At 39.4% G+C, this 19,074-nt stretch overlaps 1 protein-coding gene across 1 annotated transcript; it reads right to left on the bottom strand.

Annotated features, from left to right (window-relative positions):
* Positions 1 to 1,465: 1,465 nt before the first annotated feature.
* Positions 1,466 to 19,015, bottom strand: LOC122646179 (ATP synthase mitochondrial F1 complex assembly factor 2). The gene is made up of 4 exons (XM_043839672.1): positions 18,500 to 19,015; positions 18,178 to 18,352; positions 2,818 to 3,095; positions 1,466 to 1,952 (listed from the first exon to the last, which is right to left on the bottom strand). The coding sequence occupies exons 1-4, from the start codon at positions 18,992 to 18,994 to the stop codon at positions 1,845 to 1,847; spliced, it is 1,056 nt and encodes a 351-aa protein (XP_043695607.1). The 5' UTR covers positions 18,995 to 19,015; the 3' UTR covers positions 1,466 to 1,844.
* Positions 19,016 to 19,074: the final 59 nt, after the last annotated feature.

Genomic DNA, 19,074 nt, shown 5'->3' on the forward strand with positions numbered 1-19,074 from the left:
AAATGTATGTATAAAAGGAGGCATAGAGATTGTCAATTATATACTGAAGTCCCCTTTGACATGCATACCAATGTTGGGGCTTCTAAATAGGCTAATACAGGTAAGACAACTAAACTTGTTTGTCCGGTTGTCCTTGTAAAACCATTTGTACACTTTTTCCCAGCTTCTCCCATTTCATCAACACATATGCCGTGGGCATGAAGACAGATTAGATTCTAGGAGGATATTTGGTGGGACATCCAGTTGTGCTCTTGACCCCATAGCCTCTATAGCATAAAGACAAGTCTATTAATGAGGGAGTGTTCTTTGGATGAGAGTGGCATTGTTTAGGATATAGGCCTTCATAGAGTGAGGGATTCAGAAGTCAAGGATGTCACCAACTTGATTAATTGTTTCAATTATGTCTTTATTGATTTCAATGTACAGTGCAAATGGGTTTGCATTCAGGCACAGGATAGCATTTCAATTTGGACTCCATCTAATCTAATCTGTGCTATATAGCATATATTTGGACCACCTTGATTAATAAGCTTATGAAAGCAGACAATCCATTACCCAAAAAAAAAAAAGCAGACAATTCTTTAAGGTTTTACTACACATGCAAATATTTTCCTTTGCTTAAGAAATGAAATCCTCATTATTCGACAAGGAGGATCTCCCTCACATTCCTAGGGATGACAACGAAAAAGGTTGAACCAGAGCCACAACAACAACAATAGGCTCTATCGTCATACTAGGTACAAGACCTAGACTATACATATCCTTCCTCACAACTTCTTCAATGGTCATTTTAGGCCTACCCCTAGCTCTCTTAGCTACTAAAATGAGGAAACAACTTGCACGCTACAAAACGCAAGGTGAGTTTATATGGTAGTATGATCAATATTTATGGTACCTAGTTTTATTGAGAAAACTAACCCACTAACTGAAACCGCTGCTGATCCCTTTTGTAGCCGCTCTGTAGTTCATATTGATGTCCCGCAAGATTTCAAAACTTGGAATGGCGGGGGTGTCGGAACGATCACTGCTGATTTTGAACCTAAAAGCCCTAGAATGGGCCCCCTCAGGTCTGAACTCCAACAATCTGATCCCCAAAACCTTAGAATCAGCCGGTCCTGAACAGCTGGAATAAAGTTCAGGCACAGCTAATTCCAATCAGAATTGGACGATTCAGCCAATCCAATTCCCATTTTTGCAACCATGATTCTTGGAATGCGACCATGATCCATAATCCAAACCTATTGATTTCCTAAATTATAAGATTTAAAATCCATCAACATCTTTTACCTCACCCCCTGCCCTACTTTAAATATTTGCTCAATAAGGAGCAGTAATGCAATAATACCCCTTTACATCGAATTTGATTCTTTCGACGTATTCATTTGGGGGATTTACCTCTACACGGCTACACCTTGTCATAGAAATGCTCTTCTTCCACTAAGACTAATAACTAGTCATGACTTTAGAGCTAATACCCCGCCCAGAGTTGGCCAATGTTCATCTCCATGAGTATATGATTACAGGAATTTGCTTCGTCTAATTACTGTATAGTAACCTCAGCAAGCACAAAAAACAAATGCTTAGACCCATCAGTAATCAGGTAGAAGAAGCAAAATCAAATCAGGTTGAAACAAAGTCAATTTTTCTGTCTCAACTACGAAAACAATATGTTTTCTTGCTTGCAGAATTAATTATTTGATTCTTGATTTCTTTTTTTTTTCCTGGGTGGGGGGTGGTTAAGATTATTGATGACCTAAACAAGATATCCACTGCCGTGTCACAAACCAGCTACAGACCCAAATCTTCCAAACCTAAAAAATAAAAACAGAGAGAGGGAGAGAACTTCAGACTATCCTAGCAAGTCCAAGGAAAACAGCAGCTGATGAGATTTGCACCATTAGATCAGCAATATCAACATCGTGGCCACCTTCCACCAACCCCCATCGATCAACCTGCATGGTACGAGAGTTGAAGCTTACACATACATCCATAACACAGTAAATAAATTGAAAGTTGACGCATATATTCACAATATTATTAGGGAGGATGGTTCCTATATGCCCGTGGTAAGAAGTTATCCCTACATGCTCACTGTTCTTTTGCCACATGGACAGCTGATGTGGTTATTCCCACTGTTGGATTCAGAGGATCATGGCCTGGATTAGCCATGTGTTAAATTCCATACACGAATCAAACAAATACCCTCATGTACATCCATGCACCCCCGTGAATGTCCATGCACAGCTTCAGCACTCCAACCACTACAGTACACTCTCTCATAGCACTCTGTTTTGCCATGTGGCAAACTCTGATATGGCTTAAACTTGACAGGTGAACAGGCAAACTCTGATATGGCTGAAACTTGGACAGGTGAACAGGAGACCTAGAGGTCAACCTGTCTACAAATTTTGGGCTTCATCTGATCTGCCATGTAGCAGTTGTTACCATTTAAGTGGGCATGAGGGAAATGGATCCTACCTTGGGCGTGTAGGAACCGAGTTCCCATCACTGGATAAAACAAAAATAAAACCAAAGACTGAAGGAAAGTTTCCGGTCTGAGGCACATGCCTTGAAATGATCAGGACTCATATCCGAGTAGGTCCTACCCTAAGCGATTATATAAATAAAAAATCAAATGGACCCTCCTAACAGTGGATCCTGATCTTCTTAACAATAGGATACTTGTGACATTATGGGCGCCCAGACCTGTAGAACAGTCTGGGTACCCAGACCTGAGATTTTCCCAGAAAGAGTAAAGAGAATGAAAATCTATACATAGATGTGTATGTGCACGAACAAAGGGGGGTAAAAAAGTACTTGTAAATCTTCTTCAAGTCTAATCAACTCAATGGCCTCCTCAATCTGCAACCTCCCCCGAAAAATCCCAATAGAAATTATTAGAGAGTGTGCAGCTGCAGCCATTGCATCAATAGCAGCCAACTCACAGTCATCTGTGCTCTTTAGAAGATGTTTGACAGCATTAACAAGACCATCCACTTGCTTCCCGCCAAAAAAGCTAGAGTAGACAACAGGCTTAAAGCCAAATTCAGACTCTACCCAATTTAGCAAAGGATCAATTTTCTCCACTTGTCGCTCTGCAAACAAAAAAGCATAGGTGCATTGAAACTAGCTAATTATCCATTTTCAGTAAAAACCTAAGCTCAGATGTGCAGTACATTAAATGAGACATGATGCATCCTAAATGCCTAAATGGCTTAACAGCATTTAATATGAACGATTAAAACAAACATCATGAAATACAATCCATAGCTTAGATAAAAATTCCACTACATGGAATCCAATACATTTTCACTAAACATCTAAAGAGGAAATCTAAAGAAGACTTTATTTTGCAAGAAACTGCTAAGGTCAGTCCATAGTAATGCAAATATGCAATTTACACGATGCTCAATCCGTTGGCCTTCGAAGATGGTTTGACATAAACAAGTATCTTACCCAGACTTACAGAGCTCTACTATATTGATAAACTTAGTACTCTATGAAAAGACAGGTCATCGAGTATATGGAGCATTTGATGCATTGGTTTCACGCATTGGAATGAGGAAAATGACATATGCTTGGTATCGAGGTTCAAATATTTGGAGGGAGCTCAATGTGCATGACGAGTGTGACATTCAGGATTGCTTTCAGAAGGGGCAATGAGCAGAGAAAAATCTCAAGCTCCCCTCTAAAAGGTTCACGTCTCATGTCAGGTGTATACAAGGACACCTACAGCTGGTGTTATGACAGAAAAACCTCCCATTGTCACCAACGACAAGGAAAGGCACTTATAGACAGCAGCATTGACATCAAGTGCAACTACTGTCATAAGATGGGGCACCTTGCCAAAAATTGTCCCAACAGGAGCACTAATCTTATAGTTGCTGCAGTTGAGAAAAATACAACGACGGAGTTTTATGAGCTTCATCCACCTGATAATGATACATTCTATGACAATGAAGATGACGAGGAGACTCATGGCGTTAATGCTAGAGACCCAACAACTGAAACTGATGAGGAAGACAATGATGAAGAAACCAAGGAGCTTAGTACAATTGAGGTTGAGGCGACGGATGAAGAGGAAAGAGGCACACAGCCCAGCAAGTCTGATTTATATTGAAGGAGTTATGTTTCGGTCAAACCTTATTTGGTGTGCACGAATGCTATCAAAATCGCTCTGAATAAAAATATTTTTTTTAGACATCAAAGCAAATGAATATTTACCGCACTTTTGGTTTTTAGCAACGTTTTACCATATTAAGATTTATGTAATTTTTAGATTTGAAACAAACCCCAGCATTTAAAAGTTGAAAATTGCACCTACCGCCAAAAATCCAGTTTTTTTTATTGAATTGGGGAGTTGACTTTTTATCCTTTTGGAATTTTATTTTTTAACTATTTTTATTGGATTCAAATAGAGAAGTATTCGCTTATTTATGAATAATATCTTAAGTAAATGAAATCATTTACTTCAATGATATTAGGCATAAATAAATGTCTGTCTTGGTTTCTGGAATAAATAACTGTTTGTCCTGGTTTTTGGCATAAATAAGTGTCTGTATACCAAGGTTGGCATAAATAAGTGTCTATATACCAAAGTTTCCCACCGCGATGACCGAGATCACAGCGAGACAATGCAGACAATGCAATCTTCTCATTTCACCTAGCATTTCGTCTCGGTTTTTAAAAAAAATTTGAGATATTTCCGAGATCTCGACGAGTTCTTGTTCCATGCTAATCGTAGATCTACCTGGCAAGATAGTAGTTTCTCTTCTCAAGTGGGCTTCAATAGTCCTCTACTCCTCTCCCATAATCCCATAGTATGACTCATTAGTTTTTGTCTCTGTAGTGCGTTTGGTTGTGTAAATTTGTGGGAGCATGTATTGATTTTGAATGGGGATCTCTAGATGGATTTTCTGTGGATTCGTATTTTGGAAAAAATAAACTGTTTGGTTCCCCTGATTATTTTGTGAATCTGAAGATACATGCCCTTTTATACCTAGTCTCAAATTTTTGTTTCATTATGGATTTCACCTCATGAGGTGAAATCTTAAGATTTCACTTTTTACACTAAAATGATGAATTTCTAGATTTTGTAAATCTTTGGAAGGTAATTCGCTTTTTTCAACCAAACAGTTTTTTAAAATAAGATTCATGTGTCTGGAAAATTACATCCCACAGAATTAGGCAACCAAACACGGTTATTGCAACTCTGAATATCACCTTTATTTTTGTTAATCGGAACTACAATATTTCAGGGATGGAATTGCACAGCCTTAATAATTAATCCAAAGCCAGTAAATACTTAAATTCTAGGAGTTAAGATGCTGCAATGGAACAAATATAGAGAAACCAGAAAACAGGTCAGAAACCTAGATCTCACAATATGGAAGAACTAGCAGTTGATCAGTAGCAGATTTCAAGAGAGAATGAAGACTGAAAGCTAACTACAAAACTTGAAGCTAAACTGGCAACTGCAAGTAGTAAGAGAGTTACTGAATAAACAAGGAAAGAGAAAATTGATAAGAAAACAGAGGTTCCACAATGTCTAAGCACAAAAGGAAGGAAGAAAGAAAGGAAAAATAGGAATGGATAAGTAAAGGAGAGATGGTTGGAAGGATCTCACCTGAGGGTAACTCAGAGTTAAGGACTTAAGGTAAGCCAAGAGGGAGAGAGAGAGAGAGAGAAAGAGAGAAAGAACGAACCAGTCTGGCAGCCTTGAAGCCTTACCCAGTAGCAAGCAACAGCCAATAACAGCTTCACAAAGCTCAGAATTTTCCATTCAAAACTCCATCTCCTTGATGCATAGTTATCAAAGTGTCGCCTAGGCATCCAGGCTCCTTGGGCACCATGGCCGCCTAGGCAGTCGCCTTGCCGCCTTGTTGGTGTCGGCTTGCTTTTAGACCCCTCTCCAACACCATGGTAGCCTTGATAACTATGCCTTGATGGTTACATACGTACAGATATATGGACTCAAACACCCCTAATTCTATCCTGAAACTGAAACTGAAACTGAATTGAGCTCAAACTCTTATCTCCTACGACTCCTATCATTGGATAAACAAGAATAAAATAGTAATAAATATCAGATGAGAAAAATAAAACCAAACAAAGAAATAAATCCTAAATACTCTTATGCGACCAAAACCCAGGTTCGCGTCTAGTTCTTCTTGGCCTGAATTTCCAGCCTGAGTCAGGTCTTTTCAGCTTTGCAACTGCATCACTTTTAGCTTGCTGAATCTTGTGATTGTTGTTGGTTCTCAAAAGAATTATGGACTATCAACCTCAATCTGAAATTTCACCTTGAAAGGAGCCCATTCGAATGAGTTCATTCACCTGAAACGAGACTAGCTTACTGCTGATTTTCTACTTGTCGAAAGGAACAAAAAAGCAATCCTGTTAATTACAAGAAAGATCAAAGAATAACATATAAGTCCTCTCTTTGATTTTAATTCTCTTTTTTATCCCCATCTTTTCTAAATTCCAGACACCCTTCTCTTCTAAATTTCGTACCCATCCTGCCCCTGTTCCTGTTTACCTTCCCAACTAGGATCCTGAAATTCAAAATTTACATAATTTTAGAATTTTAAAATCTTCATAAATTGTTTCCAATCATTCTAAAAGTAAATTATGTTTAAATTTAAACCCCTACGGTTTTAGCACTATCCTTAGTTAATTCCATGCATTATAACATTAAATATATAAAAGGGGTATTTTGGTCATTCAACCACTTTACCCTAATTTCAAAATTTATAAAAATCCAAACATTATGTTTATCATTTTATCAGTAAGTAGTGTCCACATTTAATTTTTCAGAGTAAGTTTCCCTAATAGTTCCATGCATCCTTGCACTGCACTGCATGTAAGTCCACTCTTTGATTTGAATTCTCTTTTTTATCTCCACCTTTTCCAAATTCCAGACACGTCCTTCTTTTCTAAATTTACAGAATTGTCACTGCTTCATAATTGGATCTTAATTGCTGGGGTGGGCCCTAAGTAACACAGAATAAGGGTTTTTGAACTAGGGATTGTATTACCAAAAAATAAAACTAGGGATTGCATTATGTTTTCTTCAGGCTTTGACTTCTATTTCTTATTGTATTTTAGTCATATTTCCGAAGGCTTCTCACAACCAGGAACTAGAGACATTCAACAACCTAATCACTCTTTCAGAACTCAGTAGCCCAACTCAGGGAGAAGCCGATCCACTGATACCCCTTAACTCCATGGAGTAGTGAATCATATCTAAAAAAATCAGTTGATTAAAGTTAGCATCCGTTTTGAAAGAAAAAACCATCCTCAAGCTGCCCTCATGAAGAAAGATATAAATAAAGCCTTCAACTCCTTGAGGTGGGATTTCATTTCCAACATCTTGCTTAAGATGTCCTTCTCCCCCCCCCCCCTCTCTCCGCCAACTGGATCCACCACTGTATTTCCTCAGTCCACTTCTCATTTCTCATCAATGGTAGCCCAACACGCTACTAAGTGATGCAGATCAGAAGACTTATGTCTGAAAGAAGAAGAAGAAATCCAAGCAGTTGTTTACTAGTTAGTAGATTTCTATACTTAGTTTTATTTTGATGTAATTAGTGTTTTAAATTAAACCAGTCCAAAGCTGGTTGAACCAGTGATTCAATTTATGTGAAATAAGTATATTTTTAGTTTATTTGTTTTAGAAGTCATGTGACAACTTAATTGTCCCAACTCCTCTCCACAGTATTGAGAGAGGAGGTGCAGATGTAATTAGAGTCGGCCATGGGTTTTCTAACCCTAGGCTAAATAGGATATTGACCTTTTGGCCCTTTAAATAAAGTGAATCACAGGGCTCCTCTTCACCCCATTTGAAAATTTTAACTCTCAAAGCTGCTGCTCTGCAACTTGGTCTTCATTGCTGAAGATTTGGTCTTGTGTTTGATCAAGGTTGACTGAATTGGTGTTTGATCCGATGGACACCTTGTGGGGGGAAGCCTGGGTGGTTCGTTTTGGTTACTTTGTCATCTCCATTACTGTCTACATTCAAGTTCTGAACTTCTGGTTCATGGTTCATTCAACATCAATAAAATTCTGTTCAAGGTTGTTCTTCATCAACAAGTAAGTCCAAACTCCCCAAACCCTAGATTCCCCCTTCCTCCTCTTATTTTTCCCAAGCCCTACAACCTGCCCGGCCCAAACCAGCTGTGGGAATTCTCCCAAAAGCTGATCGAGTCCTCCTCTGCCCTATTGGAGCACTTGGTCCAAAATAGAGCTGGTTCTGTCCAGCGATCTCCTTAAACCTGCTTCTTTCCCTTTTCAAAACCCTAAACCTAAACTACATTAACCCTCCATACCTTGCTGCCAATTCAACCAAGACCTTCCCTGGTTTGTTCTTTTTCAGTTAAATCATCACTGGAATACTCAAACCTAATACATAAACCTAACCCTAACCCCAAACCTTAATTTCCATTAAACCCTAAACCTAAATTTAGCCTTTACCATTAGTTAAACCCTAATCGATTCATCCTTTGAAGGTCAGATTCTAGTTTTGTCTTCTAGTTTGATTACTTTCAATCTAGAACTACATTACTAAGCATCCTCTGTTGGGATTCGGCAAGGATCACCCTATCCCCTATATTTTCACCTTAGCCCTCGAATAACTTTCTAGAAGCATCCAATCCAAAATGTACCAGCATTTTATTTCTCCGTTGCCAAAATGTATGGCTCTTTGCCTCTCTCACCTGGCCTATGCTAATGACCTTTTGATTTTTTTCCAAAGCCAACCTCCGTTTAATTGAGGCTATCATGGACTGCTTGAGCTGTTTTGAAGGCCGGAATTAACCATCTAAAGTCCCTCCTCCTCTTTGTGGATGTTGTTTCTGAGGCTGTTATGCTTTGTTTGATGGAAAGAACTGGATTCTCCCTTGGCCACCTCCTGGTCAAGTACCTTCGGCTGCCTTTGATCCCTTCCAAGTTAATGGCTCACTACTGTTCCCCTATCTTAGATCACATGCGCAAGAGGCTCCAACTCTGTAAGGGCAAGCTTCTATCTTATGCAGGGCGACTCGAATTTATCAAATCCGTACTTCAGTCTTCTCTAGCATTTATTGGTTTGGCATCTTTGGGCTTCTCTCTTCCTGCATCAAGAAAATAAAGTCCCTCATGTGTGCCTTTCTATGGAAAGGCTCAAACTGTGGCAGCTTCCTTCACCCCATTAGTTGGGCTTCTATTTCCCTAACCAAAGTGGAGGGGGGTCTTGGTTTAAGAAAGAATCAAGAATGTTAATATCTCAAGCATCCTCAAGTTGCTTTGGAAACTTGTTGTCAAGAAAAAAAGCATCTGGGTCAACTGGGTCTATTTTAGACTCCTTCATCAAGAATCCATTTGGACTGTCACAGCTTCCTCTGACCATAGTTATCAAGGCGTCGCCTAGGCGGCGCCATGGCGTCCAGGCGGTTATACAGGGGCTAGGCAATTGGACGCTTTATTGTACAACACAAAGGCGAGCGCCTTAGACACCAAGGCGTCGCCTTAATCGCCTTGGGACGCCATTTCTTTTGGGCGGTCACCTTAGGCCCTTTTTTTTTTGTTTACTTTTGTTTTTAAACTTTTTTTTATGTCTTTATAAGTTATTCTAGTTGGAAATATTTCATTGGTTGTACATTTTTAGTTCCATGCTCTGAGAAGCATGGAATCATATGTTAAACCTAAAAGAAAAAAACAAAACCTAAATACCCAAATTACCAAATCGAATTAATCAATTCACCTTCGCCGGCTTCGCGACGTACCAAAATCAAAAGAAAAAAAAAAACGAAAGAGAAAAGAAGCAGCGACGACTTGTAGCGGTGACTTGAGACCTCAGTCCTTCGAGGCTTCCCTCTCAGTCCTCATCCGCCACCGGCGTCCGGCGAGGCGACGACTTGCAACGACTCCGTCAGAGACTCAGAGCTCAAACAGTCACTCAGTTCTCAGTCAGACATCACTCCTTCGACTCCTTCTCAAGTTCTCAGTCCTCCCTCGCAGTCCCCATCCTCCACCGGCGTCCGGCGAGGCTAACTGTACTACTGTAGTCTATAAGTATCGTGTTTTTTTTTCCTTTTCCTTCTAAAATCTAAACCCCTTTCCCTTTTCTAAGTTCTAACCTCTCCTCTCCACCGATACCCCCATCTCCAGCATCCACCCCCACCGGCGAGAGAAGCAACCTCTGGTCCTCCACTTGCTTCCGGAGACATCTCCAGTCTAGAACTATCGTGTTTTTTTACCCTTCTAAACAAGTTTTAATTTTCTAAACCCCTTTCTAACAGTCTTATCTCTCCAGTCTCACTCTCCACTCTCCACCGACATCTCAATCTCCAAAGTCCAGCCTCCACCCCCACCGGTTTCCGGCGACATCTCCTACCTCCACCGATAAGTATTGTACTGTTGTGCACTTATGCATTCCTTTTTTTTTTCTTCTTCTAATATCCAAAGTCCAAACCCTTTTCTTCTAACCACATCTTTCTATTTCTTCCTTTTGCAACAAAAACCGGCTGTCTTCTTTTACTCCGGCAACATATTCCGGCCAGCACTGCAGTAAGTGTTTTGATTTTTTTTTTTGGTTTCAGTTCTTCTCGTACTCCCTTTCTTCCGATTATCTCTATGTTTTCTTCTTTTTCTTTTGCAAGTTCAACAATCTTGCCTTTCTTTGGGAATGGACAGAAACCTTTCTTCAATTCGTACTCCCTTTATTCCTGTTTTAGTCCTTTAGAGTACTGTTGTTTATGATTCTATTGTTCATACTTCATAGATCTGCCGCAATGGGGTTGGAAGTTGGAACATAGTTGTTTATGTTTATGATTGTATTGTTCAATCTATTTTGTTTTCTGATTTTTGGATAGAATTTCTAGTCCCTGTCTATGCTTTTAAATGATCTGAAACACTCTGCTTTTTATTCTTCCACTGTACCTATATTATCCTTTCCGTTAAATTTTTTTAATTATTCATTATCTTCACCCCCTCCCCCTCTGCCTCTCACTTGTTTATTTAAATGCAGATTCTTCTTGATTTTGATTTCCCCATTTTTACGTTATACCCTTTTGGGTTTTGTTTTTTGGACCATAGTGGCTTCATTATTGCACATATTTAGACACATTGGCACTGTATTGCAACTTAAAGCAGTACCAGCACTTCTCCAACCATGCTCTAGGATGTCATATTTCTTAATTAAACCGTTTGCAAAAAAAATGTGCATATTGTTTGTGCTGTTGTAGTACTTCTAGTCTTCTATTAGTTCTATATTTTTAATTTTTTTTCTATTTTCTACCATTGTAGACAACTAAACATCAGACAAAGAGAGTACAATGGCCACTGTTGATGGTAGTAGTGGGGCTGAGAATATAAGAACAGTGGGGTCAGGGATTGATCCAAGCAAGGATCCAAAAAGGAAGGCTAAGTCTAATGATCCTGGGTGGAAGTATGGATACTGGCCAAATTTAGAACAAGAATTGTGTCAAGTGTATCCTTTGTGGGGTGGATACCAAAGGAGGAATAAAAAGATTGAAGCAACACTTGATTGGTGGCTATGGAGATGTAGCCAAGTGCACAAAGACAACTGCAACAATTGCTACAGAGATGAGAGAAGCAATCTTGAAAAACAAGAAGAGGAGGATGGAAAATTTGGATGATTTGGATGTTGATGGTGAACATTTACCTGTGGAAGGGGCCGAAGAAGGGCATGTAGAGTCGGATTTGGGGGGGCTCAAGCCTTATCCGAAGCTCTAGAACAACTTCAAAAAAAATAGAAAGTTGTCATTCAGACCATAGTCAAACAAGAAGTAAGGGGTCCCATGGATGCTCATGTCAAGAGGCAGACTCCTGAAGAGGTTGTTGCAGAAAGGCACGGTAAAGGTCCCCAACAGACTACAATGGAAAACCGTATGAGATCAGAGGAGGAAAGAGATAAACTTCGTTCTTACTTTGCAAGGTGGGCTTATGAAAGCGGTGTTCCATTCAATGCCTTGAAGCTAAGGAGCTTTGAGGAGTTGGTCGAGGCAATTGGACAGTATGGGCTAGGTTTCAAGCCCCCTTCATTTCATGATTATATGGTTCCTCTATTGAAGTCTGAGAAGGAGAAAATTGATGAAATAAAAAAGAAACACAAAATCTCTTGGAAGAAAGGGTGCACTCTCATGTCTGATGAGTGGACAGACAAGAAAGGAAGGCACTTAATTAATTTTCTTGTCAACAGTACAGAGGGGACATTCTTTTTGGGGTCTGTGGATGCATCAAGTTAAATACAAGATGCGAAAATGTTATTTGAGCTCCTTGATAGTAAGATTGAGGAGATTGGAGAGGAGAATGTGGTTCAAGTGGTCACTGATAATGCTTCCAATTATGTTGCTGCTGGTAGGTTATTAATGGAGAAAAGAAAGAAGTTGTATTGGACTCCATGTGCAGCTCATTGCCTAAACCTTATAATGGAGGAGATAGGCAATATAAAAACATACAGGTCTGTGATATTGAAGGGGAGAAAACTTACTAGCTTCATCTATAGGCATACTCACCTCCTTGAAGCTATGAGGGTACATACAAGAGGAGCAAACTTAGTAAGGGCTGGAGCAACCAGATTTGCATCTTCATTTTTAACACTTCAGAGCTTATTGAAGCATAAGGATAGTTTGAGAACATTATTTCTTTCTGATCATTGGGAGAATTCTAAGTTGTCACATACAGAGGCAGGGAAGTAAATTGTTGAAATAGTTATTTCCACACCTTTCTGGAATGGTGTGCAAGATTGCTTGAGAGCATCATTGCCTCTACTTCAAGTATTGAGGATAGTAGATGAAGATGAGAGGCTTGCATTGCCTAAAGTATATATTGCAATGGAAGAGGCAAAGAAGAACATAAAATCAAATTTTAAGGATATAGAAAGAAAATGGAAGAAGATTATAAAAATTATTGATAGGCGTTGGACAAGTCAGATGGAGCGACCAATATATTTTGTTGCATTTCTCCTCAATCCAAGCGAGTACTTTAATGCAATTGAGAAAGAACCAAATGAATCTTTAGCCAACTCCTTGATGCATAAAGCAAATGATGTCTTTAATGATATTCTTGCAAGGATGGTGCCTGATACAACCTTGCAAGATAAGATCAGTGGAATATGCTGCTTATACTGGAAGTAATGGAAGTTTTGCAAAGGAGATGGCGACTAGACAAAGGGACAAGTTGAATCCTAGTAAGTAATTTTCGTTTTAATTTATATTGTTTAGTTGTTTCACTTATTTGTACTTTGTATTTTGTATGTTGATTTTAATTTAATCTATATTTTTTCTTATATATATATATATATTTATAGTCGTTTGGTGGGAAAAACATGGAAGCACTACACCTGAGCTTACAAAGCTTGCAAGGCGCTTACTTGGCCTTTATTGCTCATCTTCTGGTTGTGAGCGCAATTTGAGCATATTTGAGTTTGTGAGTAACTGAGTACTTTAGTACTAAGTTAATTTTAATTTCAATTTTTTGTTTTTTGTGTAGTTTTATGAAAGAATGATTTAAGGAATAAAAGTGATATTTGCATATTGTTAATTGTTCTTCAGATTCACCAGAGCATCAACGTTTAAATGATCTTGTCTACATCCAGTATAACCGCCGTCTTCAAGTAAGGTTCCAAGAAAAAAAGGAACAATGCAGAAATTCTAATCCACTAGTGCTTGATGATCTAGATTGGAGTAGTGAGTGGATGACTGGCGTATCAAATGATGAATTAGTTCATCCAGTGGATGATCTCACTTGGAGAACTGTATCAACAATTTCTGGAGCAGCTTCATCGTTTCATGGCACCAATAGAGCAAGGAGGTCTGGACCATCAACCAGTGGAGCGGTTCCAGCATTTCTCTTATTCATGGCGCAGTAGGGGGAGGGGTGAGGAGTCTTCAGATGACGAACTGGAGTTCTGGTTGGAGTTGCAGGAAGTGGATGTGCGTGATGATGAAAATGTTGAGGATGATTTTGGTATACAAAGTAATGTTGTGGGCAATCAATAGGAGGAAGAAGATGATTTGAATATACTTAATTGGGATTGAAATTTGAAGTAGTGAAGTACTTATTGAACAATTTGAATTGGAATTTGGATGGCTTTTTTTAGACTTTTCTTCACTTTAAGTATTTGAATGTTTAAACTTTAATGATTACTTAATTTTGGCATTTTACTATTTTAGGTTATTTTATGTTTTCTTTTATTGAGTATTGATTGAAAAGGTCACATGAGTACAAATATAGTGGATGACCTTAGGGCCTACTGCCTAAGCACTCATTTTGGCATCATAGAGGTAAGTATAATAATTTACCAATCCTTTAGGCTTTATATTTAATAATTTATAATGTTGTTTCATAGTTTCATATTTATATGCTATATTGCTATGATAATATGATGAACTTAGTTTGTTAATTTGTTTTTTTGGATGAATATCTTGCATTGGCTTGACTCTTTAATATTTATTTGGCAAAGAAGTAGAATTATATAATTTTTAATATGCTATTTGTGCCAAATAAAATGGTTATATAAAAAAATAGAACACTAGAACGCCTTGTTCGCCAAGGCGACGCCTTGTGGCCGCCCTATTGCCAAGGCGCTTAGGAAGGCCCTCAAACGTCGTGGTCGCCTTGCCGCCTTGATAACTATGCCTCTGACCCCTCCTAGGTCTGGAAAAGATCTTCAAATTCAGGCACCTTGCCTTTGGAGTTATTAAATCCCAAATTGATGATGGTACTTACACTCATCTTTGATTGGATCACTAGCACCCGTAGGGTATTCTTATTCTCGTAGTTGGCGACAGAGCTAGGTACAGCTTGAGGTTCGATAGGCTGGCCTGGGTTTCAGATATTATCCTCCACAATCCCCGCCCTCCACCTCTCCTCTCCCTCTTTCCTAGCCATTTGGATGGATCTATCGTCCATAAGAAGTCCTAGAGGGAGTGGTGATCTGGTTACTTGGTTCCCATCTTTCCCTAAGCTTTTGTAATTCCAAGTCCGCTTGGGACCTCATCAGAGCCCGTGGGCCCCTGTTGCAAGTTGGTTTATGATGTAGATCAAAACATGAAGAAGAAAAGACCAAAACACCATTCACGTTACTGTTCACAGCCCCATATTTACCTTGGTGGGAATATTACTAGGAGATCCTGCGGGGGCCAAGACCAAATTCCATGGAGACTTTATTAGAAGAGTTAATTTTGTCTGTGCGTGGGGAGATTTAGGAGTTCAGTTTTGTATCTATTTTAGAATTACTCTTTGATATTTTGTGGTTGTCTATTAAGCAACCTTAGCTCAATTTAGTTTCTAATTTCAAATTTAGAAAGTTGACTTAAGTTTCTATTTTCAGTTTGTTTCAATTTGCTAGATTAAATCTCTAGGGACTCGGTCATAGGCTTTTTCCAAATCAATGAAGACCATATGGAGATCCTTCTTGCAATCTCTATATCTTTCCAATGAGCCTCCTCAGAAGTTGTTTACCTATTGGGGAGGCTTATGGAAATATATAAAGATAGCAAGAAGGATCTCCATATGGTCTTATTGATGTGGAAAAAGCCTATGAACAAGTCCCTAGAAATTTAATCCGGCATGTTCTAGTGAAGAGAGGGGTTTCGAGTAAATATGTGGATGTAATAAAAGATATGTGCGAGGACGTGAGAACTGTGGGAGGTCAGGGCAAGGAATTCCCAATTACGATTGTGCTACACCAAGGATCAGCTTTAAACCCTTATCTTTTTTAGCTTATCATGGACGACTTAACCAAGAGCATTCAAGTTGAGGTCCCATGGTGCATGCTCTTCGCCGATGATATTGTTTTGGTAAATGAGACAAAAGCAGGGATTAACGCTAAGTTAGAGTTATGGAAATCAACCTTGGAAACTAGAGGTTTTAAGATTAGTAAAACAAAGATGGAGTATATGATGTGTAATTTTAGTCACACTATAATGGATACTGACATGGTGTGAATCGAGAAAAGAGAGATACCGCAAAATGACTATTTTAGATATTTGGGGTCAATCATTCATAAAGAAAGGGACATAGAAGATGATGTTTCACACAGAATTAAAGTAGGATGGATGAAGTGGAGAGGGGTGCATCCGGAGTGTTGTGTGACCGATGTATTCCTTTAAAGCTTAAAGAAAAGTTTTATAGGACTGTCGTACGACCAGCTATGATGTACAAGATGGAATGTTGGGCTGTTAAGAAGTGTCATATTATGAAACTATGTGTGGCAGAGATGAGGATCTTAAGATGGATGTGTAGTAAAATAAGGAAAGATAAAGTAAGGATGATCGTATTAAAGCTGACTTGGGAGTTGCTCTGATCAATGACAAGCTACGAGAGAGTCGTTTGAGGTGGTATGGTCATGTTCAAAGGAGGCCTAGGGACACTCCAATTAGGAGTAGTGATTTGATGCCAATTGAAGGAGTTAAAAGAGTGAGGGGCAGGCCTAAATTGACCATTAGATAAGTTGTGAGGAAGCACATGCATAGTCTAGGTCTTGTACCAGGTATGACCTCAGATAGAGCCTATTGGAGGGCAAGGATCCATGTACCTGACCCTATTTAGTTGAGATTCTCTGACTTGCTAGGTTGTGCCTCTTTCCTCTTACTTTTATCTTTCAATTTTCTTTTGTATTTACTTCATTCATTTGTCTAATCCTCAGTTTTACCTACTTTGTTTGTTTGGATCCATGTAGCCAACCCCATTAAGTTGGGATAAGGTTGAGCTTCTTGTTGTTGTTGTTGTTCCTTTTCTTGTAAGTTTCTAATTTTCTCTTACTTGTAAGGCAAGCAATAGCTTCCCATAAATATGTATGAGCTCTTAGGAGCCCCCAGGCCCTCCCCCCCAACGATTAATGAAGATGATTTGAGTTTGCTTTGTGCAAGATTTCTTATCCTAGTGTGAGGATGAAGGGCTGGTGAGAGTCTGGCTGAGAGAGCCAAAACCCCTATCCCCACTTCTTCTATCTTCTATTTTCTTTTCTCTTCATTATCTCAATCGAGTTCCACTTTCTTTGTTGCTTGAGACTGCAATCGAGTGTTGTTGTTGCTTCTGTGAAGGACTAGAAGACATCCCAAACATCAATCAGACCTGTTGTTGCTGATCAAAGGGAATGAAGACCTTTTGCACACCTGCGGCTGCATCAGTTTCTATTTCTCTGTTGTTGCCACCGAAGGCCTTGAACTCAACAACCTCTCCTCCATCAGAAGTGATATTTGGAGGGCAAATCCACAACTACAAGAGGCCCAATCAATCCCAGTTTCAGACCCTCCTGCTGACTGGATTGTTCTGCAGCACTTACCTTCTAATTCAGATTTGCTTCTACTATTGATGATCTGCTACAACTATTATCGATCCTACTATAGAGTGGTTCTTACTTGAACTTCTTCTAAATTAGTTTGGTTCAACAGGCACATGCCTTGCCACAGCTTCACGGTCTAGCGTGCCTTCTCTCACTGCCTCCCGACACAGTCCTTTCTTTCCCAGAGGCAAATCCTAGTTTCTCCCAATTATTGCCTTTGTTGGAATGCTCTGGAAGATGTGGACCATCTCTTTTTCGATTGCCCCTTCTCTTCGCTTTGGAAAGGGGTCCTTGCTAAACGTTGGCCAAGGAGGAGAAGAATCTTACCCTATGATTGAGAATGGATTTGGGTGGACATGTCCTTCAGTGGTGGCTCTTCTTGCGAACAATGGGTAAGCTTGCCTTTGGTGCAGTGATCTATCATATCTGGATGGAGCGTATTCTCAAACTGTGGACTCCCTCCTCTAGGACCTTGCAGCTAATTGTGTCTTCTATAACCTTTGACACTAAATGCAAGCTCTCCCGTCCTTCTAGAAAGGATATTGGAGAAATTTCATACAATCAGCATATCCCAACAATTCAGGTTTGATCTACTCTGCCAAGTTAGCACCATTGTATCTGGATGTAACAATTTAATGAGAATGCCTATCCTGTTACCAAAAATCCATTCTCAGTCAAGGATCTAGATATTTTTTCCCTGGAAAATCATCTATATAACAGACATTCATCTGCACATAAAAGGTGTCCTATATGGATCAAAGGTTCCAACAATTGGCCCCATAAATTCATTTGGATTCATTTGGATAAGTTCTCATAAACCATGAAAAAAAATGGCATGGACCGAGTAAAAGTGAAAATGAAATGAAGAAAAACATAAGAATAAATACCAAGGATTCCGCTTGTTAGATCACTGTCGCCCGGAGAACGGCAGAAAACCAAATCCTGATGAAACTTCCTCATTAAGTGTTCGATAATTTTTGTCCGTGTAAGTGGAACTCTCTCCAATGCAGTGCAAGCAAGTTTCATGAGGGGCATTGTAAAGGGTCTGATGCCATCTGTTTGCTATCAAAATAGATGTTTCATCATGGAAGTCTTCATAACCAAATACAACATTAGCAACAAAAAATCCAATCAAGGACAAAAGACTTGTATTTCCTAAGGCCCTTCAGGGGTGTTTCGAATAATCACAGACAAGACAAGATGTGACACCTGATATTCCCATTCGGCTGCAATAGCCTTTGCAAGCACTGGCGTAGGAAGCTTGAGAGGTCTCTTAGATGGTGTCTTGAGGGTTCTATAATCAAGCATGACAGTCCAACCATTACCATCATCAGCTTGCCTTGTGGTGACCTGCTTGTAGAATCTCAAGCCAACAATAGAACCTGTCATGAATGACATTGGCATTGTCACTGATGAGGAGGAGGATTCTTGTTGGAAGTTTGATTTCGATGATTTGATATAGATGCTTTCATCTTTTTTCTTGTCCCTTTCTTCTGCTCCGCCACTATCAGCTGAGAAAATGAACGACAATGACGAAGAAGTTTCCAATGGTTCTGCTTTTCCAACCGTGGCTACAGCACTGAGATGACGACTATTGTAGCGAATAGCTGAAAAGAAATCTCTGCTCAGAAGAGGATGGCTTACAAGTTTTAGGGCTCTCTTCGAAGCATAAGATGTCGCGGAAGCCATTGGATAGAAGAACATCCAAAATAAAAATGAAAGTTGGCGCTGTTCCAGTTCCCACCACTCAATAGCCGCTACAACCGGACGGAAGAAGAAGAGGA

This window comes from Telopea speciosissima, chromosome 11 (genome assembly GCF_018873765.1).
Source record: "Telopea speciosissima isolate NSW1024214 ecotype Mountain lineage chromosome 11, Tspe_v1, whole genome shotgun sequence".
Lineage (NCBI taxonomy): Eukaryota > Viridiplantae > Streptophyta > Magnoliopsida > Proteales > Proteaceae > Telopea > Telopea speciosissima.

What these genes read in the sequence shown, in the direction of transcription:
- LOC122646179 (XM_043839672.1), bottom strand. Translation starts at nt 18,994, where the DNA reads ATGTTCTTCTATCCAATGGCTTCCGCGACATCTTATGCTTCGAAGAGA. An exon ending in CAGCCGAATGGGAATATCAG is followed by an intron (nt 18,353 to 18,499) that starts GTGTCACATCTT and finishes CTATTTTGATAG; the next exon opens with CAAACAGATGGCATCAGACC. An exon ending in TCTAACAAGCGGAATCCTTG is followed by an intron (nt 3,096 to 18,177) that starts GTATTTATTCTT and finishes TTTTGTTTGCAG; the next exon opens with AGCGACAAGTGGAGAAAATT.